Here is a 27,914-nt window from a genome sequence, read left to right as displayed (position 1 = left end):
CTCAAGCGAATGCAAGTCTATCTTCTTCCTCTTCTTGGCGTAAATACCTCTTGGTCATGCCTGCCTGTTAAGGGCTTACGAGACTTGTTTCCCTGTTGTACGTGGATAGTCAAGTCCTCTCGTACAGGGGGAGGGTCCGTTTTCGGTTGGGATTCGAGAACCCACGCCGTCGAGGTGGTGAGCCCCGGCTACATTTCCGGGAAGAATTTCACAATGACTTCACAGACAGCGAGATGAATAAGTAAAATTGTGTACGGGTTTGTTGAAAATTATTATGATAGCTCTTTGTTGTGGCGAAAAGAAGAAGCAGTGTTTAAAATTTAAAAAAATTATACTGCGTAAAACATTTCTTATTACAAATAGTACGAACAAAACCGTAGATTTGCTACGCTCGAACCGCTCGAACCGATCGCAAGCGATCATTCAAGTTTGTGCAATTAGCTTTTACGCGGTGCAGTCATAAATATTTTAGGATTTTACACTCATGACAAAGTAACTAATGTTTGTTTCTGTTTTTTTAAATCACCCAGCACTACTTAATGCAAAAATAATGTAGTTTGTTTTTCTTTTTCCATGAACCATGTGACTATCTCCTGTTCGAGGTAACGATGAACACACCTTTTTACACTTAAAATCTATTTATACCATTTACCCGCAAAAGGGTAAAGGGATGCGTCTTACCGTCTTGGTAGAATTACCAATACTAACTCTCGTTAGTGGACAAAGTGTTCTCGCTAGCCGCCGCCACCACGTTGTTAGCCTCACCGACTTCTTCGTTACCGCTACCAGCTGTCGATTCTTCTGGTGGATCTTTTTCCGAACCACTTGGCGACGAACCGGTAGTGGATCCCGTGCGCTTACTACCTCCGCTCGGCGCACCAAGCGTCGTTTTTGCTTTCGCTTTTTCCAACATCACCATAAAATAGCCTCGAATACATCGACGTATGTGCACCAGAAAGCACGTATCGATGAACAACCGGAGCGGTCCGTTCTTCGGTTGTCCGCTCGGTATGCGCATCTCGACGTTCCCGTCGGCCATGGTCAGATCGACGCGCGTACTAAACCGCAACCCGTGGTTCTTTTCCCAGCGCATTTTGGAGATTTCAATTTCCTGCTTCAGATCCGCCTCGTTCGCGATGTTAACACGCTTGCGGGCAATGAACACCTGCCGTTCGCAGGACATTTGAAACCGCAAAACGGTCGGCGATAGAGCATTGCTTCCCGTGTTGGTGGGCTCGTTGTCGTTGTCTTCGATCGGTTCTAGTTTGACCATGTACAGTTTGCGCAGAATGTCCACGATGAAGTCGAGCATACACTCACCCCACAGCTGCCTTATGCGCTCATCAGTGATGATCACCTTTCGCTCCGGGTCACGGGCAAGCAGGATCTCCTTGACGAGGAACAGCTCGTACTCGATCGGTGGAAGGCGGCACATGTGCCAGGAACTGTTGTTGACCTGGGCGTTCGGTTTACCTGTGCTCGGGCCCGGGCGAACAGAGGAACCAGCATTCGTTCCGTTCACCTGGTCACCGCCAGCACCGGAAGTGGACGGAAGGGTAGCGTTGGTGGGGGATTTTTTCGTTGATTCGTCTTTCGTTTTCTGGTACCGCTTCGTGTCGCTAAAGAGGGCTATCAGGAGGTCGGAAAATTTACTGGTCTGATGCGTCTGGCAAACGTCGTACGCATGCCGGAAGCTAAGCGTCAGCTGCTCGTACAACATTTTCATGCGCAACACCTTTCCCACGTTCACATTCAACTCGAAAGGATCCTGTATCGTGACGAACGGTCCACAAGAAATCTCCGGATAGTCTTCACGTTCCACTGCCCGGTAGTAGGTGGCCAGCTCGCGTATCGTTTTCTTTTCCAGCTCCTGCAGCGAGCAGAGCCTTCCGACAAACGGGGAGATGAGATTGTTGGCAAAATCAAACTCCGAGTAATACTTGAAGAAGCTCACCAGCAGCTCCCGCACCGTGTTCACGTTCCACGTTTTGTACTTGATCTGCACCGGGTACCCCAAGTTCCACGGACCATAGTTGATCCGCTGGATGCCTTGCTGCATGTCCTCCACCGACGGGATCACGGGTAGTTTGCGCGTTTGAAGGAAAAAGATCAACATCATCACCAGGCAGTAGGAGTTCATCTGCTTGTGCACCGTGAGGACGTGGGCACAGCGAGCCCAAAACTTTACGACCACCGCCAGCTGATGGATCCGTGGGTCAAACTGCATCACCGCGTGGATGAACTTGCTATTGTAGCATCCGCGCGCGTTGCTAAAGTTGATGTCACACTGCAGGTTCGTACGCACGTGCACCGCCCGCAGCAGTGGCACCTTGGCGCCCAGTATTTTCGTCATGTCCTTGAACGTACGAATCCGATCCATGCGCCCACAAACGACGTGGATCAGCTTGATCTGCTCTTCGCGTTCGTTTCTCTCCTGCGAGAAGTGGACGTAAAAGTCCAGATCGCTGTCTCGCAACAACAGCCCCGACTTTATCGAACCGAACTCGTAAATGGATGGTTGATTGTCGGAAAACGTCAGCACACGCAATAGGTCATCTTTCACACTGTTCAACGCCATCTCCACATCACGACCGGATGGTTGCAAGGCGCTTACGAGCGCTTGAAGTTCTTTTCCGTCGGGACAGGTGCGCAAAGTTTGGAGCAACGATTCGAGCAGTGCATTCGGTTGCTCCTCCATATCCTCCGCTTTACGGGGACCTTTTTTGTTTCCCTTCTTCCGGTTCATCGAAAGCCTTCGCTTTCGTGCGTTTTGTTTTGCTTCCTGTTGTTGCTGCTGTTGCTGCTGCTGCTGCTGCTGCTGCTGTTGTTGAGGTTGTTGTGGTCGTTGCTGTTGGGATGTTGAACGGTTTGCCTGAGATGTACTTGGACCCGGATCCGCCATGGTGATGTAGGCTATAAGAAAGAATATTTTACCGAAATGCACATGACTCGAAAGGATCATATGTTCCTTTCATCAACTTACCTATGACATGCGAGCACCTGCGTCGGCAGGATTTTATAAAAATTTACCCGTTTGTTATAACGATGCTACAACATAAACATAAACGCATTCGGAAATACGCAGTTTAAGGTTTGATGGTGTTACGATAAATCGTGGCTATCTGTTTTGGTGCAAAACTGCGTGGTTTCTATGTTTAACTTCCTAGAGTCTTTTGTGTTTGATGTGTTCAACCAAGATGAATGGAAAAGCGGTCGCAGCGTAACGAACCAAAAACCGTGGGAATATTTTTGACAGTTAGTTGAAAATTTGTTTACCTCTTACGAACAGCCAGGGAACAACTGCAAAATTGTTATCAGTTCCAGTTCAGTTCCAGTTCGGTAGTGCATCAGAGCGGATTGTTAGCAGTGCATGAGTTTCCTGAAATAGTTAGCGGAAAAGTAAGGTTATCTTACGGCACGACCGTGTGGTGACGCCGAGCTGGAGCTCAAGTCAGAGAAATCCTAGCCGACGCACATCTCGTGCTGTTTGAGTAATCAAGCGGATCACGAGTTTCGTGCGATCTGACAAACGGAAGGAAATATTCAATTCACAATTTGACAGCGCACTAGCGTGGTTGGCTAGTAGTGCTCGTGGCCGCGTGGTGACAGTCAAAATCAGGACAAATGGCTTTTAGTAGCCGGTCCTTAACCAATGGAGTCTATGTGTCCAGGTTAGCTTGCGAAGGCCCAGGAAGATGGATTCAATAGTCGTACTGGAGTAAATCCTCGCCGGAGCGAAGAAGAAGAGGAAAAAAAATTTGGTATGTTTCATCAACAGAGTGGCAATTGAGGCATTCGTAATATGTTCTGGACCGGCCTGTGCGTGAGGAAAACCATCCAAAATTTTCAATTACATATTTCGTTTAAGAGATTTAGCGAAGATCTCCCACATACTGCAAGTATGTTTGTAAACATTTTTTCAACCAACTGTCTCAACATTGGTGGAGTAGAAAATAGGTTTGACCCGACCTCTCCTTTTACTGATCTTGTGTTCAACGTTGGACAAGAACACCGCAGGTTGTGGTACTATCAAGTATTGTGACAGTTCCGTCTATTCCAAAAGTGTTTGAAATGTTTAAATTGCAGTAATTCAAAAACACCGTTTATTACAAGTTTGTAAACTGATGTGTTGAATGATAATTTAGCTAAGTTATTCTCAAAATCCATACAATTTACTATTCATAAGTATAAAACAACCTGTATCTTTGAATAACCTGGGTTGTTTTAGTGTGGTTTAAACTGGTACACAGGTGGAGCCAAAATGGAAACAAAAGATGAGTTTGGAAAAAGATAATTTTCAAAGGAATCTAATGAACTGTTAAACTCGAAAATATGAATTTTATTGCATTCTTAGAAATCTTTCTATTACAAGCTTATCGTAATACGATCGATACAATGAGTGCAACGATTTTTTTGTGGTGACCCTATGCTAAGTAAAAATTTATAAAAACACAGAAAATGAATCTTGTAAAAATTACACATTGTTTGACGAATTAGAATTTTTATTTCGTGTTATAGAATCATTGAACTGGAATCAATTTGGTATCTGATATGGTAGCAACAATCAATGGAAAAAGTCTAAATAACAAAAATTTAAATATTATAAGAAATAAATCTAAAGAAATCTCCTATCTGTAGATGCTTTGTTTTGGGTAACTTAGAAAAAGGCAAAAAAGCACAAAACAAATTAACAACCATCCAGGATTCGCTAGCAATATTATGGCGAACTGTCTTATAACAAATGAAATAATAATTGTTATTAAAAAAAAACCAAACACATAAGTAATGAAAAGTTTTGTGTCGGTCGATAGGTTCAAAAATGCATCAACTATACAATTTCCAGTGCCGACAGTGGAAAAAGGGTGAAGAGCAAGTGGATGAGGGTGGGTTTTGTTCTTTGTTTTTCTCTTCGGTTTCTGGTGCCGCTTTGTGTCGGTATAGAGACTTATTAGTAGTTTGGAAAATGTATTGTACTGCTGCGCTAGGCACATTGCGTACGCATGACGGAAGCTAAGCGACAGCTGCTCGTATAATCTTTTCATGCGCATCAGCTTTCCCACGTTTAGATTCAGCTCGAACGGATCCTGTATCGTGACGAACGGTCCACAAGAAATCTCCGGATAGTCTTCACGTTCCACTGCCCGGTAGTAGGCGGCCTGTTCCGGTATTGTTTTCTCTTTCAGCGCCCGTAGTGAGCAGAGTCTACCGGTGAACGGGGAGATAAGATTTTTGGAAAAATCGAACTCCGCGTAAAATTTGAAGAAGCTCACCAGCAACTCACGTACCGTGCTTACGTTACAAGTCTTGTACCTGATCTGCATCGGGTAGGCCAAGTTCCAAGCGCCATAGGGATCTCGCGGGATGTCCCGTTGCATGTTCTCTACCGAAGAAAGCACGGGTAGGTCAAGTGTTTGAAGGAAAAAGATCATCATCATCAGCAGGCCGTAGGAGTTCATCTGCTTCTGCACCGTAAAAATGTGGGCACGGCGAGCCCAAAACTTTATGATCATAGCAAGCTGATATATCCGTGGATCAAACCGCATCACTGCACGGAGAAACATGCTGTTATACCAGCCGCGATCATTGCTAAAGTTTATGTCACACCGCCGGTTCGTACGCACATGCACCGCCTGCAATAGTGGCATTTTGGCTCTCAATATTTTTATAATGTCCTTGAACGTGCCTTTCCGAGTCATATTAGCACAAACTATGTGTATCAGCCTGATCTGCTCTTCGCGTTCTTTTCTCCCCTGCCGGAAGTGTATATAAAAGTCCAGATCGCTGTCTCGAAACAACAGCCCCGATTTTATCGAACCGAACTCGTAAATGGATGTGTAATCGTAAGAAATCGGCAGCACAAGCAACAGGTCATCTTTCACGCTGTTCAACTCCATCTCGATATCACGGGCAGACGGTTGCAAAGCGCTTATGAGCGCTTGCAGTTCTTTTCCTTCGGGACAGGTGCGCAAAGTTTGGAGCAACGATTCGAGCAGTGCATTCGGTTGCTCCTCCGTGTCCTCCGCTTTACGAGGACCTTTTTTGTTTCCCTTCTTCCGGTTCATCGAAAGCCATCGCTTTCCTGCGTTTTGTTTTGCTTCCTGTTGTTGCTGTTGCTGTTGTTGAGGTTGTTGTGGTCGTTGCTGTTGGGATGTTGAACGGTTTGCCTGAGATGTACTTGGACCCGGATCCGCCATGGTGATGTAGGCTATAAGAAAGAATATGTTACCGAAATGCACATAACTCAACAGGATCATATGTTCCATTCATCAACTTACCTATGACATGCGAGCACCTGCGTCGGCAGGAATTTATAAAAATTTACCCGTTTGTTATAACGATGCTACAACATAAACGCATTCGGAAGTACGTAGTTAAAGGATTGATGGCGTTATGATAAATCGTGGCTATCTGTTTTGGTGCAAAACTGCGTGGTTTAACTTCCAAGAGCGTTTGGCCTTTTGTGTTTGATGTGTTCAACGTTGATTTTACGTCACGTATTATGACAGTTTCATCTTATCTGTTTTCGTTTACTTTGTTTCAGTTATCAGTTCCATTAAGTGTTTGAAATTTTTAAATTGCAATTATTCAAAAACATCGTCAACTGCAAGTTTGTAAACTGCTAATGGAAATCTGGGAAAATTATTAGCAAACCCCATTCAACTATCTTCGAACAACATGGGTTTCCTGGTTTATGCCTCAATTATGAATGAACGTTTGACAAACAGCTAGGTAGCGCAATTACTTCTTGATTTTGAAAACATATTTGAATGAAGTAATTTTTATAATTGCACTGACTGTAGTTGTCTGCACGAACGAAATTACCAAATCTGTTTATAAAAAAAAAAAAACAATATTTTTTCCAAAAGATGGTTCTTTTTTATTTTATTAATTTATACCAGCAAAAATCACCTCCCCCGTACTTAGACACGAATGTATGAATGAATGCACCAAAAAACGCTGCGTTGTTGAGTTGTGTAAATGCTCTCCAGGCTACAATGGCTCAGGCGTTCTGCTTCCTTTACAGCCGGCTCTGGGTAAGGGCGGCCTTCAGGTTCTCGCCCAGCTTGTTCATGAACTCGAACGTTTCCATGTAGTCTGAACGCTTCACATTAGCCATGCCCTTAACGCAGATGGCCAAATCTTTGGTCATGAAGCCCGACTCGATCGTGTCAATGCACACCTTCTCGAGGGTTTCGGCGAACCGCTTCAGCTCGGCATTGTCGTCCAGCTTGGCCCGATGGAGCAGGCCGCGCGTCCAGGCGAAGATCGATGCGATCGGGTTGGTGGACGTTTCCTTGCCCTGCTGGTGCTGGCGGTAGTGCCGCGTGACGGTACCGTGGGCAGCCTCCGATTCCACCGTGCGTCCGTCAGGGCACACGAGCACCGACGTCATCAGACCGAGTGAGCCGAATCCTTGTGCCACGGTGTCGGACTGCACGTCACCATCGTAGTTCTTGCAGGCCCACACGAAGCCACCCTCGGCCTTCATGCAGTACGCAACCATGTCGTCGATTAGGCGATGCTCGTACCAGATGCCGAGCGCATCGAACTGCTTCTTGTACTCCTTCTCGTAGATCTCCTGGAAGATGTCCTTAAACCGGCCATCGTACTTCTTCAGGATGGTGTTCTTGGTGCTGAGGTACAGCGGGAACTTGCGATCCAGCGCGACCTTGAACGACGAATGGGCAAAGTCCCGGATGGAGTCGTCCAGGTTGTACATGCCCATCGCAACACCAGCACTCTTGTACTCATTCACCACGTACGTCTTCGGCTCACCACCGTCGGCCGGGGTGAACTTCATCTCCAGCTTGCCCGGTCCGGGCACCAGGAAATCGGTCGCTTTATACTGATCACCGTGCGCATGACGGCCGATGATGATCGGCTTCTCCCAGCCCGGAACCAGCCGGGGGATGTTTTTGCAGATGATCGCCTCCCGGAACACGGTACCGCCGAGAATGTTACGGATGGTGCCGTTCGGCGAGCGCCACATTTGCTTCAGCTTGAACTCTTCCACGCGCGCTTCGTCCGGCGTGATGGTGGCGCACTTGATGCCAACGTTGTAGCGCTTCACGGCCTCGGCACATTCAACCGTCACCTTGTCGTCGGTGGCGTCTCGGTGCTCCATGCCCAGATCGTACGTGTGCAGCTCGATGTCGAGGAACGGCAGGATCAGTTTCTCCTTGATCGAGTCCCAGATAATGCGGGTCATTTCATCGCCAAGGATGTCGACCACTGGTCCGGCCTTGATTTTGGTTGCCATTGCGTTACTGTTGAGATAGAAAACGACGTTATTTACTTTTTCCTATAAACAATCCAATGATGCTTTGCTCGTCAAAAAACAAGTTTGTTTATTTTTTAAATATCCTTGGAAACAACAAAAAGAAGCATTATCGCATAAGCCCTCGCTAAGTAGGCGCGTAAATGATCGCTTCCCCTCAATCATGTTACTTTTTGCATGACTGTTTATATTTAACCTATCCTATCCATTTACATGTCGCACATTTCAAACAAGCTGCGTATTGCTTTAAGCCGCACAGTTTGAAGGTCATGATGGAGCGAATTTCATTAACACCGGCTTTTCGAAGGTCTTGCGCTACATGCGATCTTCGATAAGGAGATCAGACGGGGTCATAGACAAAAAAAAAAGTTAAATGTAACAATGCTAAACGCGTCTTCTGTACGTGCGCCATCTCTTTCTTCTGTAATCAACCATGAGGGCCATATTGTCCCTGGTTAATGAAGACGATGTATCGCTGGAAATAGGTTCCCATCGCAGCCGATGGTGACTTGCGTAACGCTCGGAAGCAACAGGCCACTTCTTCTCTTGGTTCATTGCAATCTTTGTGGTTTTTATCAAATGTGTATGCTGATAAGCGGATGAATCGCCGGCAGATGCGCGCGACAAGGAACGACAAGGTGCTTCAAACTCGTTCTGGTTTGTGGTTTTCGTTCCGGACGATTGATAACGAATGCCGTTATTGGTGGTTTTGTTTCATTTAAAATCGGAAACATCTAAAACCTGCTAAGAAACAGCGCTTTTTTTCCTGGTTTCACTTCGAAGCCAAGAATCACAGCATCTAGCGTCTTTTGGAGCTGCCCCGTCGAACCACGTAATCACCCAATTCCCGGGAGGTTGGGAAGTAGACGATGTGGAACGGTGTGGAAAGGGAAAACCTGTTTGCTGGAAGCATTTGGATGGTGATTATCGCGAGGATCGACGAACTGACCGGGGAGTGTACACACCCCTCGAAATGTACAACCTCTCTAGAGGGCTCGACATCACCTCAGGTTGCGCTGTGGCTAGTTGCCGGGGGAAGTCAGTTTAAAGTAGTCGGTGGATACACTTGAGGCGCTTTGAAAAACTTCCCACCGGGTGTCGATTGAGAAGGGTGGTCTCGTAATTCCAAATCCGTGGGACTGTTACGAGGGCCAACTTCCGACTTTCTACTTGCTACGGAGTGAAACTGGTTTGGTTTAATCTACCCCACCACAACTACACCATTAGATCCGGCCTTGGACTTTGTACACGTCACGATGGCGAGTAGGAACGATCGAACAATTGGTATTTCTCACAGTGACCAACAACCCGCACAAGTTAAGTTAATGAATGCTTACTTTAGAGACTTGTCTGAAGTTTCCCTGATGGAGTGAGTGTAAAAAATTCAAATCAGTGACACGATCGAGCACAACTGCAACCGAACACTGCACCGTACGCCGTGACCGCTTCTGGCCGGAACTAAACGAAGACTGAGCGCGTCGCTGGCATCGGCTTCGGTTGTGACTGCAGTTGGTCGGAACGATAGGTTTCGTGGCCCCCACCATGCGGGGGGAGACGCAAGAGCAACGGGTAATGTGGATGAGGAAGGCAGACGATGAGATTATTACTACGGAACTCTAGTGGCCCGTTTGTGTATAGAGAAGCAGTTTTTATGTTGATTTCATACAAGAATTCGATGCATACAAAATGAAAACTCATTGAATCACCTCCATTTTCTATGGCCAACTGGAATGGTAGGCAATTGATTTAAAACCTTATTCCGTGCACTACTCCGGGACAACCTGTTTTCCTATACCAAGCCCTTTTCATGGTAAGTTTCCCGAGTCGGGCTAAAGCGTGGTTTAAATGTTGACGTCATTATGTAATTCGATATGAATACTTCACGTTAAGACCGGCATTATTGATTACACATCTCTTCCAATGGAGTCGATGGAGTCACGGTGATAAACAATTTTCAAGCAAAGAAAAGATAACGAATTGTAGACGAATCGCATTGACGGTGCGGATATTATCTGTATTTGGCTTACCTTATTCGATTCTTTCCGAAACTATTGCACAGACGAACGTACTTTAAGCGATCGCTACTTTGTAAGTAAAATCACAAAAACGAAGGAATGGAATAGACCGGCACACGAATCGCCGAGTTTATCAAAAACCGCCCCAAGTTTATTCAAACAACCGGAGGTGCGATCATACGATGTTGTCAACTCGGTGCTATTTGTGCACCTACTGTCAATGCAATGTGAAACTTTTAGTCACGAAGTTTTTTCCTTTCCGTTTCAAACTAATCTTTTCATAAAAAACTGATTTATGTGACGATTATCTGAACGGTTTTTACACGTTCACCGCCAGTCAACTTGTTGTATTCTCATGAAGGGATTATAAAACTGGTGTTCAAAGGAACCTTCAAAGCTAGTTGCGGACAACCTGATAGTTTGGGTAGCTTGTTTGCCAAGATGGCTGGAGCCAAGGGTAATTCATTTTATTGCATGCGATTTAAATCCTTTTATGATTTTTAATTGTATTAAAAACATATTGCCATACTGTTAATGATTTTTGTACCGAACGAGCAATGCTTAGAACATTTTATTATCCATTCTAAGACCGGCTTGTAGTTTTTAAATTACTTTTAAAAAATTACTACTTTGGCTAAAACTTGCGTCCTAGACTGACGTTGTTTGTTTGCAACTTGCATGCTTGGAGTTTGAAATAAACAGAATTTGTAAAATTCATATCATACTCACGTGTGATTAAAGCAACCTACCGTTTAATGAGTTTCATGTATTTAAAATTTACTAACATATCCTGTACCAGCCTATTACAAAGTCAATTTGAATTTGTAACGGTATATCTTTCAATTTAATTTGCCTGCCAATTCGCACGCTACTCACAACATTCGTTTTGCGCAGAATCCTATCGAAAGACGAAACTGTCAAATCCAATGAATCCTTTATCCTTTGTAAGGATAGTAGCACAATATCCTTCCTAGCAGCACATATTACCGTAGCTTGTTTCCCGTAGCTTTGTTTGGTTAAACTATCCCTGAAACGAGTATTCCCTTTTTTTTCCTTTCACAAAGTGCACGGTTCCTTTAGCAGCGATTGTTTGCATCGCGAACGTTCCTACAATCCCGCCGTATTCGTAACTCGGCAGCATGGTAATACAGCGTGTGTGGCGCAGTTCTACAGCTTCGTCGAGCAATGCTGCTCCACCAGCAAGTGCAGCTTCCACGGTGGGAGTACCATCAGTGGCAACGGTATCCGCGGCAACCACGGCGGTAGCAACAAGTGCCTCTGATTTGCATTCGACTAACAATTCGTCAACCAATGCATCCGAAGTGGAATCCAATAACTCGACGCTGTTTGTGAGACAGGTGCCGTATCGGTGCGCACTCTCTACGCAAGCGACCTTCGTATTAAAGGCCATTTTTGTTTTTCAGAAACTGAAAAATACCTTGTCCGGAGAAGCCACACTGGAAGCTCTGAAGCAAAGATACAGCTCGGGACGATCTTTCATGAGTCAAACGGCAAACGATGCGGCCATCAAATCGTTGGAACTGCTGCGAGCAAATATTCAATGCTACTTCGACAAGGAGGTGGATACTATTGTGAAAAAGTTTCATCAGACTTACTTTGTCCCGGCGATAAGAAACATCAAGGAGAACCTTGGCGAAGGAGCCATCTCGGAGGAAGCACTGAAGAGTGTGTTTTGTTCGTTGCTGGAAAACACCAAAGCCCAATACGGTAGCCAGCTTTCCTCACCGGCCGGGAATTCACTTTCCCGAGCGAATACACCCGGCATGGAGCTGAGTGATTCCGACTCCAGCACAGACAACACTCCTTCCGCTGGCGTGGCGACAAGTTTACTACATCAAGCGCTGAAAAGGAAGCTACCGGAGCCGAATCAGCCGGATTTGTTCAAGCGCCAGTATTTTCTACACGGTCCCATTTATCCACACGTTCAGTACCAGGGTTTGCCGTCTCAACCTACTGGTTCAGTTTCCGCTAGTAGTTCGGCCACTGCTGCCTCTCGTGTACCACTCCAATCCATTCCAACCACGGCCATCACCCCGGATAGTTTGTTTATACTGGACTTTAAAGTAGCTCGAGCACTTGGAACGCCAGACTTTCGCGAGCGGTTGGCCAACAAACACCCCGAGGTGCTACGATACTGCCCGGATGCGCAGGATCGAGACTGGTTGCTGCAGCAGAAACAGGTGACACCATTGAACAAAAATGGTCGCTTTTTCTTGCTCGCGCTAGACGACATCAAAAAGCTGATCGAACGAAACGCTTTCGAACACTCAAGCAACTTTGGGAAATCGATCGATCTACAAGGTTTTAAGGTAACGGAACTGATCTACGCCAAAATTCAGAAGCTACTAAAGGAGTTGACCGATCGACAACGGTCGACGACGGATGCCTTCGAATCTCCCAAAGCCCCGATAGGCACCGCCGCGTCGACGGGGTTGCCTGCAAGGCAGCGCATTTCCTCACTCAGTTCCTCGCATGCCACGCTGACCGCGTTACTGGCGACACCACACACGCAGCCCGCCGAATCCGTAACCAGCTCGTCCTCTTTAGGGGCGGCATCTACTACGGAAAGTTCCGCTGATTCTCGGCGAACTTAAACAGTCGCCATACTAGTTCCTGTACATATCAGTTGTGATCGATGTGTGTGCGTGTTATATTTTTAAATACTAGAAATGATGGTAATTGCACTGGGGCGACACGTTGGTTTCCTTAGGTCTACTTACTCAAACTGTGTACGCTTTCGGTGTATTTTATGGTAATTTTGTGTAATAAAGATCGCATAGTATAAAGATAATAATGTTTAATATATTTTTCTCAAAGGAAATTTGTTATTAATTCAAGAAACAAAGAGAAATGAAGTACAATAGTGTTTATATAAATACATCCAATGGAATCTCAAATTTTCTAAATTGAAACTATTTACTATCATTTTAGTTTAGTTGCAATCAACACAGTCCACTTATTCGAATACGAGCAAACTGTTGAAAATAAGACCACTTTGTGTTTTCTTTTCAATAAGCTGTTTTTAAGTTTTACTTTACTTCTTTTACGTACTTCGAAGTACGTAAAACATTCATTTAAATTTACTTTTAATTATATTAATAACACATTCCCTCACATAAGGCATTCAGTGTGACAACAACAATGTTTTTTTTTTAATTTAAAATACTGTGTATCAAACTGTAAGTTGGGTTCTTTGAATAATTTTCAACCAATTTAACGCTTGTATGAACGATTGAAAAACGATCCTATTGTTTTCCACATCGATCACGTGGTCGGTTTTGAATTTTCGAACGCTATGAGTACAAACGAACTTGCTTTGAAAAGCACAGAAAAAGGTAAACGACGCTCTTTGAAGGATGTTTTAAAAATAAATTCAGTTCGTCATTGTTGCTGATTCGAATAGAGAAATAGCTGTGCTTTTTTCTTCCTTCAAGGTGCACGATGAATGAAACTCGCCCACGACGCCGTTACACACACTCGTGAAACTGCACCATGCAGTGCATATACATGCCCGGCACATAACAGCCGAGTGCAGCTTTCAAAGCTCCAACTCGCGGCGGAGCGATAATAAAACAACAAACATCTAATCAGTGCATCTCACGCGCTTCTGCGCCGCTTTTCTGCGCTGTTTGTAGCGGCTGTTCGCCGCCTCGCGGGACGGTTTTCATCTCTTCTCGCCGAAGACCTCGTGATGTCGGAATTTCTCGGAACTGGGTGCACTCCGTTCCGTTTGCCGGGAGCGGCGAACTCGGTCGGTGTAGCGATCCGCACGGCACGACTCTCACAACAGTATCGTTTTGGAAGTCGTCGAGTGCACTTATTCGGTCTGCTTCCGCCCTGTACTGACTAGCCGTCGCTGAGCCAGCGTGTGTGTCTATTACATATAGTGTTTTGCCGTCGAGGAAAAGCCAGTCGTAGTAGTTCGTTCTGCCGTAGTGGAGTCTCATCCGTGCAGCACTTTAGCCACGCGAGTTTTTAGCGATTAGCCGTTACGGTTCTAGTGAGTTATATTGGCACCGTGCCGTACGGTGGCATTTTTCCTACCCATGTTTTATCTTTACCCTCGATTGGGGCTCCCGATATCCACTCCGCGACGGTCCGGCGAAACAAACACGGATTCTTATCATCAACCACACGGCAACGACGTTGCGCCCCTGGTTTCAGCGCAAAATTCGATGATTTATTCCTTACGCGGCCCGTTTCTCACCACCACGTGTGCCAGCTCCTGGGTCGCCACCGGTGAACTACATTTTTCCACCAGCCGACCTCCGGTTTAAAACACCCGCATACCGATACTGGGGGTTTTAGTGTTGTAGGGATAAAAAGAAGTCGCCCGAGTCGTTGCTTCGTGGTTCCCGCACGCCAAGGATACCCGAGAACCAGTGTTGCGATTTAATCCTTTCCAATAAGGATTTCACCTATCGAAAGAAGTGAAAAACTAGCTTTAAGCTTGTACTCGAGGCCAATCGTGGTGACATTTCATTTGATAAAGTATTTTTAAGTGAAGGCCTCGTCTCCGGCACATTCCATGCGAAAGCAAACCCATCGCACGCTCCAGCGCCAGTGTGAATGTATAGGAATTTTCGACACACTACCACCCACAATCAGCACGTGGTTTCTATCGATTAACCGGCGTGCTAAAATTTGCAGCACGTACCGGAGGCGGCCCCATCCGGTAGGCAAATGGCGATGAAATTTTGCGATGCCATTCATACGGCAACCCGTAGGGTCTCGGCTATAAATGTGTGTTTTGTTTTGCGTTTGTATGGTCTCACCGAAACCATTCGGATCCTTTGGCAGGCGCACCAAAATGTCGGTCGGCTTTAGCGCTCCATTTTACAGGCCAGGTGTGGTGCGTCATGGAGGTCATCGCCATTTGGAATGTCGATCGGAATGGAGCGTGTGGAATTATCTATGTGTTATCTATCGCTACCGCACACGGGCACCTAAAACAGTTTACAGGAAGATTTGCCCTGCAAAGCTACGATAAAAATAAAGATATCATAAAAATGTAGCTTATAACCGAAAGCTTGACAAAATTAACATTGTCCAATGGGGGTAACATTTCTGTTCAATTTTGTACTAAATCTGGTTCGAACTTACCGTTTAGCTATCATTCTATTTATAAGATAGTTACGATTCATTGAGAAGCTCTTAAAGCATGTAAAAACGGAAATTGAAAAAAAAACTCGTTCAGAGTTTTTCCTGTAGTTTTCCGGTACTTTACACTCCCCTTTCAAACTTGCTCGCGTATGTTATCTGTGCTACGGTTTTAGTGATCGGTGAAGTAAATTAAAATGCGTATATGAAATATTCAACCAACTCCCGCTCGGAGTGTGTTTGTGACGTGCTTCGACCGAGCGATTCGATACAATAATTTGTGGAGAATAAAGTTGCGAAAATTCGTTTGGAAGTGATTTTACGGCCCAAGTGGAACCATCCCACGTGCTTTCTACACGTGCGGCAGTCGCATAAATTGGGGCATGTGTTAAAAAGAATAAAGAAATGGAAGTTGTCACTGAGTGGTCCTAACCAAGGAGTATGTTTTGTGCATTTTCAGGTTTGCAGGACATTATTTCGAAAAATAATAGTCCGTGCGTCCAGCTCCCCCCCCCCCGTTAGCTGTTTCTTCTCGGTGTCAGTGTGATACGTAGCGTTTGAAAGTGTGTGTTGTTCAAGGGAAAAGAAATAGAAATAATCATATTGCGTATATTTAATCGAAGCATTTAATCGTAGAATTCGTCTTCGTGCATCGCTTTCATAGTGCGTGTTTTCCCCTCCACTCGAATCAGCAGGCGTTTGTAGTAGCAGAGCAGTAGATCCTTGCAGGTCATAGAAGGCATAGCTCGAAGCGAAGAGAAAATCCTTGCGAAGAAGCTGAGTTTTTCCGTGTGTCCAAACGCCCGACGCCACGGTCTCGTGTGAAAGTTTAAGAAAAAAGTGCTTCCGTTCGCTGCTGCCTGCGGAATTTCCAGCCCCGGCCTCAGTGGTCCGTTCGCGAGTTGCAGTTTTCAGTTCGACTTCCGCTCTACGCTCCCGGCACACCCCTGCTGTACGACTGTTTTGCGAAACCACAACCGCGCGCGTAGTGTAACCTAACTTAATCTCCCAAGCGGCAACGATGGAGCACCAGAGTCAGGACCTCGGCTCGCACCAGGGCAACAATCAGGCGGAAGTGCCAAATGACCCGGGGTAAGTGGATGCTACTTCGTGGCAGAAAGTTGCCCGGTCCGTCGATGCTTTCCCTTCCGAGATGGCTACTTAATAGCCTTCCCTGCAGCCTTCGAGCCAACTTTGGTAGCGAAGTTGGTGCAGAAATGGTAATCGAATCAATCGATCCACAGTGCATCAGTCATCTGGTACTTACATTCCCGGGCTGTCCCCGATGGCTGCGGAACATCTGCAATCGGGAAAAGTTTTTTGAACTGGAAAGTTCCTTAGCGTGAAGAAAGGAGTTATTCGTCCCTTCGGATACTGCTGTCAGAAGCTGGGTAATGCTGCGTCTCGACATTCCTTCGCTTTGGAATGTACAAGTTTTGGGGAAGGTTTCGGCGAAGACGGCCGGATACTTTAACCAAATCTGTTGATTGATGTAATGGGTTGTTTTACTTTCGAACACTTTGTTTCATACGTTTGTTTATGGCTCATACATACATATTCTTTCCCTCGACCGTACGTTCTATCAGTTAGCGGCAGAATTTGGTCAGCAACGCGTTCGAAAACCTGCTGCCATCCGAGCCATCTAGCACGGGGTCGTTAATTTAGTCGGTAAACAGAAGAAACACAACGTCTTCCCTGGCTGCCTACTTCCGCCGGACCATGATGTTTGCTTATCTCCGCTTGTTCAAACGGAAAGGAGAGCACCGACGATTACGAGACGACCGAGTCTAGCAGGTGAAATCTAGGTTGGATGTGACGTTGTAGGTATACATTGATTCGATCTGGTGAAACTGGTTCATTTGGGAGTAAAATATGGTTCGCTAGATTTTCATTTCGTATGATTTTGTTGCTACTTAGGTCGCTAGCTTGCAGTTAGCGGGTATTTTATCCGATTTTAAGGACAATAGCATTTGAAAAATATCGTTTTCTCATGTGTGAATCCCATGAATTTGCTTCAGAAAGAGGTATAGATTGTTATCCTACTCGAAATGTGTTTCAAATAGTAGAGAAGAGCTAACTTGGGCGTGTAAATAACATACCGACCAGTTGGAAGGAAAGGAAATCGGGAATTTAACGGATGTTAATTTATTATGGAACATAAACTTTACTTCTTAAGGAGCCTGGTTGGAACAGTTTTGTAAATAAGATTGATTGAAATTAATTAAATTTCAAAGGAGAAACATAAGTTTCTATGTCTGTAACGTGGTCATGAAATGCAATTATTATATTATTGATCTTAAATAATGTTAGACGCTGGGTTGGACCATTTTAAACTAAGTATATTACTTGTCGCTGAAAACTTTTGACTTCGTTAGTCGTTAGGAAATGTGACTTATTTACGAAAATGTTGAAATAATACATGTTACGGACGGTTTTCGTGAGATTACACGCTGTTTCAATCGGTGTCGTTCTGAGGCCGAAGAGTGATGACGTCCATCCGACGGAAATGCTGGCGTGTTCGTCACTGCTTGTGCATGGTTATATCGGTTCTCGGTTTCCAACCTGCACGCCGCAATTTCGCTCCACGATACTTTTTGGCCAACCTAGAACCGGGTGAAGGGGTGGGAGGGAAGGGGGGGGGGGGTTTAACAGGCAGGAAAAATCGCAACCGCAAGTCCGGTAAATGCGGTCTAATTAGATATTTTTAAAACCATGGAAGAACGTCCCTAGGATCATGTCAGAAGGAGCGAGCGAGACGGCGCAGCGGATAGCTAAGTATCCTCCGAGCGCAACTACGATTGACTCATGAGTATTGCGATGCGAACGGTGGCGACTCCGCCACGGGACCCATGGATGCCTCGGGCGGCGATTTTCAGTAGAAAGTAGTCGCTATTTTTAGTGCTACTCTTTAGCCGGTGTGCATGTGGCTACAGATCGCGAGCGATCGTGCAAAAAAGCCGTGAAAAAACCTCCAACGGAAAATTGGCATGATTGGAAGGACGCGGTCCCGTCCACCACCACCACCACCTCGGTTCCAGCCATCTGCCGCGGTGACGTCGCAGACCTGCAAGGCTGTCGCTTTAAGGCCACCTTAAGGCGGTGCCATTTCCCGAGGAACTTTAATCCTGTGTTCGACACATCCGCCCCATTAGAGTCATCCGTTTCCTTCGTCCGCCTCACCCTCGGGTCCACCCGCGAGAACGCACGCATTCAAAATGCCGGTCGTCGCGGGTGAACGGGAAAAAAGGACGGCGGGAAAAACAAAGACGAAAAACAGGACCGGCCGTTACGATGGCGCGTGACCTTTCTTTGCCGCGGCGTTCGCGTCATGTTTTCATGTTTTACGTAACACGCCGCAACAAACGTGCCTCGTGCGATCGTCGGTTGATGACAAGATAAAGAGAGGAGAGAGAGAGAGATGTAACCTACCATCCCGCTGATCGTCGGTTTTCCGTCTAGAACGCGATCGTTGGTCGGAGACAGAAGGGGGTTTAAGCTGAAAATGGAAAACCAAGTGCTTGAGCGGTTTGAAGGTGAAAAGCGGAGCGCAATGTTGCGTGGAAAATCTCCGCCAAAGGATGTGCGCATGCGTCCATTGCTTTGCTCTCGGTGGGTTTTCCGAGAAGCGAGCGAGAAGCGCGAAATCGAACCATGGGCGATGTGTTACGTTGGTCGTGGTGATACGTTACTAGGCAACGAAAACACGATCGTTACGTGAAAAACACCTCAGCCTCCCCCGAACTCACAGCCTTCCCTGCCTCCGAGAAGGTCATTTCGAGACTCGCACTGTCATATTGCACAATATGTGAACAAAGTGTACCCGCCTGGAAATGCACACCCACACAGCTGAGCCGGAAACCAATTGGCATCATGGAAATTGCAGCATCTCGGAAGCTGGAGACGGAGGGGGGTGACGATCTCACTTGCTTAATTTTCGGACCATCACGAACGTCATTCAGCTGCCTCTCTTCCAAAGGTACTCACACACTTGAACACATACACACACACTAGCTTTGCGATGCACTTCGCTGCACGGAGCGGAACGGAATGGAAGCGGGTCGAACTGTTCGGGGACAACGGTTTGGCCACTAACGATCGTTGTATGCACGCCGTCCCAAGTGGCGGTTGACGACAACCTTCAACGGGGTCGTGTGACGAGGCTCGGGGGAGGGGAGGGAATGGGAGGGAATGGACTGCACATTAGGCCAATTGTGTGCGATTCATTTTACAGCCAGTTACAAATCGCCATTTATTCGAATCTGGGATGAGGGGTGAGTGCGATCGAGCTGAGGTAGCGGAATCTTTAATCTTGTGCTGGAAATCAAATTTCCAAACCGCGTGATGTGCGATATTACCGCAATAATTACCGATTTTGAACCGCGCCAGGGGCGGCTTATCAATGTTTCATGAATATCGATTACCGAAGGTTAATTAGGTTGCTCTCCCTAATTTTCGACGTGTATTAGCGCAAAAATTTCCTTGGATTCGCTTTGCTCTGAATAGTTATATAAATTAAAAACCCTTCTTGTTTTGGTTTGTTTGATTTTCAAATTTTATTTCTTCTGTTATTTGATCCTATTTTATTTATAACTTTAGACTCTTTAGACTTTAGACTTTAGATCTTTAGACAATTTCTTTGGGTATGCAACAAATATCGAAAATTCATTAATTTCTCCCAACTCTCAATCGTTGAATTATGGACTAGTGTCCAACATCACGAATTCTGTTCTGTTTATTTTTATAAAAAATGATTAGATTTTCCGTTCACGGATCTTTTAAAGTTACTATCAAATTTTTGGATGATTTCCTCACTTAATTTACTACAAGAGAGTAATATTGGAACGATTCCATTGATGTGTAAACTATGTTAGTTTTTTCTTCATTCTTGGCAGAAAACGGCATAAACGTTCTTTGGGAAATAAACTTTTCTTTACATTTTATGTACTATTCCATGCTTGTAATGTGTTTCTATTGTTCAGGATTGGCAGATAAATTTGAGGTTAACTTATTTGGAAGTAGATAATAGTTTTTCATTCAGTGTATGTATAACTTTAGGCTCACAATTTCTCATTATGATCGTGTCAAGTGAAATCGTCTTTGGGTATGCAACAAATATCGAAAATTCAATAATTTCTCCCAACATAATGCACTCTCAATCGTTGAATAATGTACTAGTGTCTTACATCACGAACTCCGCTCTGTTTATTTTTATGAAAAAATGAATATGTTTTCCGTTTGCGGGTCTTTTAAAGTAGCTGTTAAATTGTTAGATGATTTGCTCGTTTAATTTACTACAGGAGAGGAATTTTGGAACGGTTCTATTGATGAGTATACTCTATTAGTTTTTTCTTCTATTTTGGTTCGAAACGGCATAAACATTCTTTGAGAAACCACTCTTCTTTACATTTTACGTTGACTTATCTGTAAGTAACTAGTATGTTATATTCAGTGTGCAATAAGTGATACTCTCGCTCTGCCATTAATGTAGCAAGTGTTGTGACAATATGAAAGAGTTTGAATATTCTTAACCTACCTGTTTTCTTGTCACTTAGCAATCGTGGTAATTATCATAGATAAACCTCGTTGTAGATTTGTTTCCAATCTTTTATTCCACGCTGAATCATCATGCAATGTTCTACTTTGTTCTTCAATTTTAATCCCTATCGCTTGGATCATTAATGTTATTATTTTACATCAATCCTAGTTGTTCCCTTTTGAGAGCATGCACGAGCTGGGAAACAGTTTCCAGTTCTTTTGCTCGCTGCTAATTGGTTTACGGCGAGCAAAACATTACCTCCTAAGTCGTACGCTAAGCAGCCGCTTCCGGTCACAGATTCGACCACGGCTGTCGCATGCAAAACAACACCACGCAGCCGGTTTGGTGAGCGGTGGGTAAGAAAATTGCTTCCCGCTTACCGCCATAATCATTATCCGCCGATTATCGTTATTACTTTGACAGTGGGAAAACGGTGCATAACGATTCGCGTCCAACCGGCTCGAGACGCTGACGTTCGCCACAAGAACCGCGAACCGCTCCGAGGGGTGGAAGACTTGTGGTTTGCCGAAAATGTGCCTTGGAAAAACGACACTGGCAGGAGCAGCATCTTGTTGTGTGCCGGCAGGAGGTCCGAACCTCGGCGGATCAGTCCGCCGGATGGTTACACATGGAGGAAGGAACATTCCCACATATCGCTTTCAATTTGTTTTTGTCATTTCTTCCGGTGGCGCGGTGCGACCGACCGCGTGGGAACCACCGTGCTGGAGGCTCTGGGAGGGAAGGAGTTATCGGTTCGGTGCCAGTCGCGCGGTCGTCGCGTCACTTTTCCGACAGCGTCTGATGACATTTTCGCGCAGCAGGAGCTTCCCATGTTCGGTTCCATTGTTGGAAAGGGAAGGGAGGGGGAACAGGGAGGGGGACTACATGAGTTGGCGACGGCGGAAGACATGAACATGGCGGCAAATTTTGTTCGCACCCTTTCTCCCATTCCGACCGGCCCGCAGTCGATCAGGTGGGGTGTATCTCGGAGTTGGAGTTGGGAGAGAAAAAAAACCCCACCGCTTTTCCGCCTGAGCCTGCCCGATGTGTGGTTCGCGTCACGGAAAGCTGATGCTCATCGTCACCACCTTCCCGACACCTCTCCTCGTTCAAGCTTCGCACGTTTAATCAAACAGACCAGCATCGTGCGCCAAAACCGGAGGACCGTCTGTTCGCGGCGCTGCGGAGGATCGACACCGATGCAGTGGCTCGTTGCACCAGTGCACATGTGCATGTGTTCGATGCAACCGGTGCAAATCCTGCCGTGCCCTTCCCCAACCGACACCAAAACGCCAGCGCATCGGCACCAACTGATCCCGCGCTGGATGCATAAATTTACACGCATTGCACCCACGGATGCACCTGGCTTCGGCGGATCGATTCGGCTTGGAGCTGAAGCACCGACTCCACCGACGGTTCGGCGAAGCAATTACCCGCTGGCCTAAATGTTGCCGTTATTAATACTACATTAATGGTGAACTGGGGGACCAAGGGGGAGGGGGCGTCCGGGAGGCATGGCGGTTTTCGCCACTGAATACAACATTTCACACCATCGGAGTTCATTGATATCGATGTGGTATGTGTGTGCTTCTAGCAAAAGGACCCTATATGGCAAAAGGATTTCTCTGTCAAATGAAGGATGGGGGTGAGCGATGGGGTGGACGGGACGGGACGGTACGGGAAGCAATCCTACAGCTAAGTGCAGTTTGCAGTTTGGCATGTGCAATGAGCTCGCGATTGATGCACGCATGGAATACATGCACTTCATGCCACGCGTTGTCAATGCTTTTGAGATGAGTTATTAAAGTCGAGCTTCGCTGCGAGTCGTAGCCTGTGTCCGTTATGGATAGTACACTCCACACCACGAGAGCTTAACTCACTCTGGCGTAAGGATTGTTGTGGCATTGACGTTTTCAACTATCCTTCCTAAGTTTGTGAAAAATCGCTGTCTCTCTTTGTGGTGCCAGTTTAGGTTGAGACCATGTTCATTCGTTAGCTCTTTTCATTTTTTCGCTCGTGAACTTTCGACATGCCTTTGTTTTAACTCGATTTTGAAATTTATTTCTATCATCCCTCAGCGTGCTGTAAATAAAAGCGATAAAACGCGGCGACAATAAATTATTGGTTTAAAGGAAACACAAACGCGTCGCCGATAATTATGTAAAGAACCATATAACATAATCCGGTCCCAATCACGCGTGTTCCCGGCCGTCATTATTGTACGTCATGGATAATCCGTGTCTCATATTGGAACAAAATTAATTTGTATATTTATTGTTGAGTAAACCCTGTAATTTCCTCCCGTTTCTGCTCTCCGCACCAAAGCATCGCAATGTGTCAAAAAGGTTGAATAAACTATAATTTCAGAACTGCAAGGATAATCCGGGGAATTGGATGGCCGGTTGTAATTAATTATAACCCATTTTATGCTCGATGTGAGTGAGAAGGTTATGGGTCCTTTTTTCAGAATCAAAGTAAAATAACTTTACAGGAAAAAAAAAAATGAGTCCAATCAAAATCTGTTAACATTAAAACTAGTGTTGTGCTTAATGAATCTTTTGGCGAGATTCATTCATATGAATCTTTCACCTAAGATTCATTCAGATGGATTCATGAATCTTTGCCGATTCGAATTTTCAAAGCTTAATGAATCTTTCGAAACCTTAATGAATCTTCATGAATCTTTCATGGATCATGTCATGAATCTCCCCGATTCTTTCATAGGCGTGCAAATAAAAGGGGTCCCTCAATCCATTTTTGGCTTGTGTCTTTCCATCATTTGGTGTGTCTTTTGGATTCATCAATCTCTAGACGAAAGATTCATGAATCCCTTATGAGGCAGAGATTCATTCAGATTCATGAATCTGAATCGGATTTACAAAACTCTAATTACAACGTGTACGAAAAATAAAAAATACGCGATTCCTATATTATTGAATTCTGATAAAATCAATTTGTTTAATGCCGTTGCTTATTGAAGCTTCACTTCTATTGTAATAAAGATATTTACTACTAAAAGAAGCTTCATAAGAAAATCCGGAAAACCCGTCCAATTGCCCTCGGGCTTTTCTCGGGAGTGCTTAACCCTGGGACAAACAATTATGAACGCGCGAGAAACGCTTCTCGCTGGTTCGCAGTTGTTAGCGACACAATCGACACAGAACCGGCACCACCGTGCATCACGCCTCGAGGGTCCTAAGCAGTGTCACCTTCAGCAACTTTTCCACCCCGTTGACAACGACGCCAGCGACAATAGGAGCGCCTCGGGGGGAGATGAAGCGGCGGCGGCATGTAGGCCGCTCATCGCACGACTTATCAATCAAATCTGACTGACAAATCGGCGCTGCCATTGGCACCGGAGTTGCCAGCCCCCCACTCCACCCGTGCCCCTCGGACCAAGCCGTGGCGACAGTTTTCAGACACCACCCCGTGACGACTCCACCAATTCCGTGTCGTGTCGTGTTTGGCGGGCCTCGGGCACTGTCGTCACCGGGCTTGGTCTGGTATGCTGTTCGTCCTCGTCGTGTCACCGCATGTTTCTCCACTACCCCCACACGGTGCCAACTCTTCCTTCCGTTGCCGCGAGTTGTTTGTACAGTGGATTTTCAATTATTATCGGCAGTTCTTGGCGACGCGCGGTGGAAAGACGTCGAGGGTGGTGTGGGCGGGGATGTTGATGCTGCGGTTGATTACAATCGCAATAATTACTTTCCTTTCCCTTGGCAACACGTCGGATTAGGACTGACGGACGAAGGCGGGAAAGGAGCGGGCGCGTCCCAGGATTGACGGATTTACGCCTAATCAACGATTCATTCCGGCTTCTGGCGCAATGCGTCCATGCAGCGAAGGGAGGATCCTGGCCTTTTGCGGGAGAGAGCGAGAGAGAGAGAGAGAGAGAGCTGGTAAGGAGCAGGGATTGATTGTGTTTATCCATCAAACAGTTGATTTGCGGTTCGAGAAATCTTCGCCACCGGTTTTGATTGCTCGATCGTTTTCGATCGGGAAAGCGTGTGCAAAGTTACATAGGGCAATTACCATAGACCGAAAAGAGCGGTTCCTAATGTTTCATTAGTATTTCGAAATTTCGGACCCATCCACCAAGTAATGAACCACATTACTACTATTGTTTTTGTGTCGAATTATACTAGAGGCTTTTGTGTCAAATCTAGTGTTGTGCATAATGAATCTTTTCGCGAGATTCATTCATATGAACCTTTCACCTAAGATTCAAATCTTCAAAGCTTAATGAATCTTCATGAATCTTTCATGGATCATGTCATGAATCTCCCTGATTCTTTCATAGGCGTGGAAATAAAAGGGGTCCCTCAACCCAGTTTTGGTTGGTGACTTTTCATCAGTTGTTGTGTCTTCAGGATTCATGAATCTCTAGACGAAAGATTCATGAATCCCGTATAAGGCACAGATTCATTCAGATTTATGAATCTGAATCAGACTTACACAACTATAGTCAAATTTCTTGATTTCTCTAAACCACATTAAATGCGCATCGGTTGTCAGCTGCAATCGATTACTCCAGATTCCACTCGGCATCGGGAGGTCGGTGCGTCCCATTTCTCACCAATTTTTGCAAAGATCAGCCCGCACGACGCTCGACGCTGAACGACGGCATTTTGGTTTAAAGTCGCAGTGGAAAATGCACACCTCTGCCGCCGCCAGCATTTCACCCCGCTGTTCGGAAAAGAACACTAACTTCGGATGGGGGTTTTGCAGCTATTTTAGGATCGTTTCGGCGGTTACCAACACGTTCACGCAGTGATTGAGTGATTGAGGGAAGTCTCCGGTGGCGTTCGATTGCGTTCGAACCGGTACGGTGCGTTATTTCTAGCGACTACTGCTGCTGCCGCTTTTCCACCCCGTGACACAGAATGATTGTGGCAAGGGGGGGAGGGACGGTGGCGCGGGTTGGACGCTGTTGGCAGTAACCCGAAGCGATCGGAAATACATTTTAAACAAGAGCGACCGAGGGACCGAGGCAATGAAATTGAAGCGTATTTAAGCGTATTTGTGTGAGTTCACTCACAAATTTCGTGCACTTCTTTTTGACAAAAGTAACACTCTTTAGCGTGAACTGCTACGAAATCTAATTACTTATGTTTCGAGGGTACACACATCTTGCCCATGGTTTTGTCCACGTACCGGTACCCGGTCGGCCCAATGTGCAATCCGTCAAAGGTTTGACCCTTCCGTTTTGGATCGCGTTTCGTCGTTCGAACATTTGACAGCTTGGCCCATCAAAGCTTGTGCCGTGTTTTTAGCTCGTTTGCCTTCTTTTCTTGGCATTTGCGGTTGCACCCAGAGGCGGATTTACACTCATGGGGGCCCTAAGCGATAAAATGAACGGGGCCTCTACGCAATACCGCAAAAAATGATAAATTTTCATCTTGTTTACATGAATTTCAACAAAATCAATGTTAGATATTACTTTTATCCTACAAACAATAAGTTTACTGGCTGACTTCTCGAAGCATGAGAGGAAAGAAAGAGAGGAAAGTTGTAATATGTAATGTATGAAACACGTACCTCGTTGTACAAGGACTGACGATTTAGTTAAAATGGTATGCAGCATTGGCAAATGCAAGAAATTGTCTAACAGGATATGTCAAAAGCGCATCGCTTGTATTGAAATTGTTTTAGTATTTCATAGCATTATTTCAATCCTATGCTTGATGTATAAGGAAAAATCTTGTGGTTTTGATGCAAATACATACTTGTTTCCAATTGATAAGCTATAAAACATTTATCTTCTGTTACTCGTCAACTCTGATTATACACCGGACCATCCTTTCATTATTTCGTTACGGTTCTTAGCAATAGTTTTTATAGGATACAGTAAAATTACCATTTTTTGTAATATTGGTCCTATTCCAATCTGTAATTCTATAGAATATTTGTTTAAGTATAAATTTTGAGAACTAGTCCCTTGAAGGTCCGGGCCCGTTGCGAGCTCGGGGCGTTACATCCGCCACTGGTTGCACCCCGAAAGGACCCCAACGGACGCTTGTGCAAAGAAGGCCCGGCTCGAGCAGCTTTCCGAGACAGAGCAGCCTCCTCTTGCCAGAGGAGGTTTTGCGTTGCGAGTAATACCAAAATAAATACACTTCACCCTCAGAGACCGTCTTGAGGTTCTTTTATAGACTGCACACACACAGAAGAGGTGGCGAAGATGGCGAAAGAAACAGCGTTGGGACGCATCGTGGTAACACGCCACGTGCTAATTGCTTTGTCATGCATTTGTTAAATGGAGAGCAGTTTATGTTTTTTAATCGACCGCGTTGCTTGCTAGGGGCGACGAAATTGATACTCTCGGATCATATCTGTCGTTGTACGGGGGCACAATGCGGGCCCCGATGAGTGTTAATCGAGATGGGAATGGACGTTTTTTTACATGCTGGTCAAAGTGGCCAGCCACGTACCCGAACCGAGCCGTTGCATCGGTACGAACCGAGGTAATGAATGCTTTTTAAAATGCATCCGCAAAGGGCATTTTATTTACGACGCAAGGGGGGAAGTTGTAAAGATCAAAAAAACCCGGCTCGTCTCTTCGGAGTAGAACGTGTTAGGTTGAACTGTTTGAACTGTCGCTTAACGCAACATTGATGTGGATTTTAATTTTAATCAAACGTTGAGGGTAAATTGCTGTAGCTTAGCTCAAGATTAAAGTTCCTTACGGACAACAACAATCTATCAGCGTTGGGCTGAACTTTCGAAATAACCTCGCCCGAATTCAACGCTCCTCGTGAAAAGCTGTACGCATTTTCCCTTCCCACGTGCCATACCGGTTTCCCCCGCGACGCTGCGAAATGGCAGCCAAATTACCTTCATTGTGATTTCGCATGAACCTAAATTTAAATATCGAAAACCCGGACTCTGCCCGGCTGGTCCTGGACGAGTACGTGGTACCGCGTGGTACCAAGGGCCCCAAAACGGCCCCTTCACAACCCCC

The 27,914-nt window shown here is 45.6% G+C and overlaps 5 protein-coding genes across 8 annotated transcripts in view; 2 read left to right on the top strand and 3 right to left on the bottom strand.

Moving 5' to 3' along the window:
* Positions 1–556: 556 nt before the first annotated feature.
* LOC131294308 (uncharacterized) lies at positions 557–2,902 on the bottom strand. The gene has a single exon (XM_058322354.1). The coding sequence runs from the start codon at positions 2,900–2,902 to the stop codon at positions 704–706; it is 2,199 nt and encodes a 732-aa protein (XP_058178337.1). The 3' UTR covers positions 557–703.
* Positions 2,903–3,347: 445 nt separating this feature from the next.
* Positions 3,348–6,194, bottom strand: LOC131294307 (terminal uridylyltransferase Tailor-like). Its single transcript, XM_058322353.1, has 2 exons — positions 4,772–6,194; positions 3,348–3,379 (listed from the first exon to the last, which is right to left on the bottom strand). The coding sequence occupies exons 1-2, from the start codon at positions 6,192–6,194 to the stop codon at positions 3,348–3,350; spliced, it is 1,455 nt and encodes a 484-aa protein (XP_058178336.1).
* Positions 6,195–6,859: 665 nt separating this feature from the next.
* On the bottom strand, positions 6,860–10,434 carry LOC131289523 (isocitrate dehydrogenase [NADP] cytoplasmic). Of its 2 annotated transcripts, none has more exons than XM_058318803.1 (2): positions 10,306–10,434; positions 6,860–8,267 (listed from the first exon to the last, which is right to left on the bottom strand). In XM_058318803.1, exon 2 carries the CDS (start codon positions 8,258–8,260, stop codon positions 7,019–7,021), a length of 1,242 nt encoding a protein of 413 aa, XP_058174786.1. In that variant the 5' UTR covers positions 8,261–8,267; positions 10,306–10,434; the 3' UTR covers positions 6,860–7,018. The 2 variants fall into 2 exon arrangements, with proteins under 2 accessions (XP_058174786.1, XP_058174793.1); XM_058318810.1 differs by lacking the exon at positions 10,306–10,434 and adding an exon at positions 9,616–9,689.
* Positions 10,435–11,432: 998 nt separating this feature from the next.
* Positions 11,433–12,908, top strand: LOC131294305 (uncharacterized). Its single transcript, XM_058322352.1, has 2 exons — positions 11,433–11,651; positions 11,718–12,908. Exons 1-2 carry the CDS (start codon positions 11,433–11,435, stop codon positions 12,906–12,908), a joined length of 1,410 nt encoding a protein of 469 aa, XP_058178335.1.
* A 3,208-nt stretch (positions 12,909–16,116) lies between these two features.
* LOC131293161 (RNA-binding protein Musashi homolog Rbp6) overlaps positions 16,117–27,914 on the top strand; it is a 527,017-nt gene continuing 515,219 nt past the window's right edge. For all 3 annotated transcript variants that reach the window (XM_058321250.1, XM_058321243.1, XM_058321257.1), the window contains exon 1: positions 16,117–16,506. In XM_058321250.1, coding sequence (XP_058177233.1) covers positions 16,436–16,506 — 71 coding nt within the window. In that variant the 5' untranslated portion in view covers positions 16,117–16,435. The remainder of the gene's footprint in view (positions 16,507–27,914) is intronic.

Source organism: Anopheles ziemanni, chromosome 2 (genome assembly GCF_943734765.1).
Source record: "Anopheles ziemanni chromosome 2, idAnoZiCoDA_A2_x.2, whole genome shotgun sequence".
Taxonomy (NCBI): Eukaryota; Metazoa; Arthropoda; class Insecta; order Diptera; family Culicidae; genus Anopheles; species Anopheles ziemanni.
Note: the sequence above shows the minus strand (reverse complement) of the source record. Positions and strands in the feature narration are given on the sequence as shown.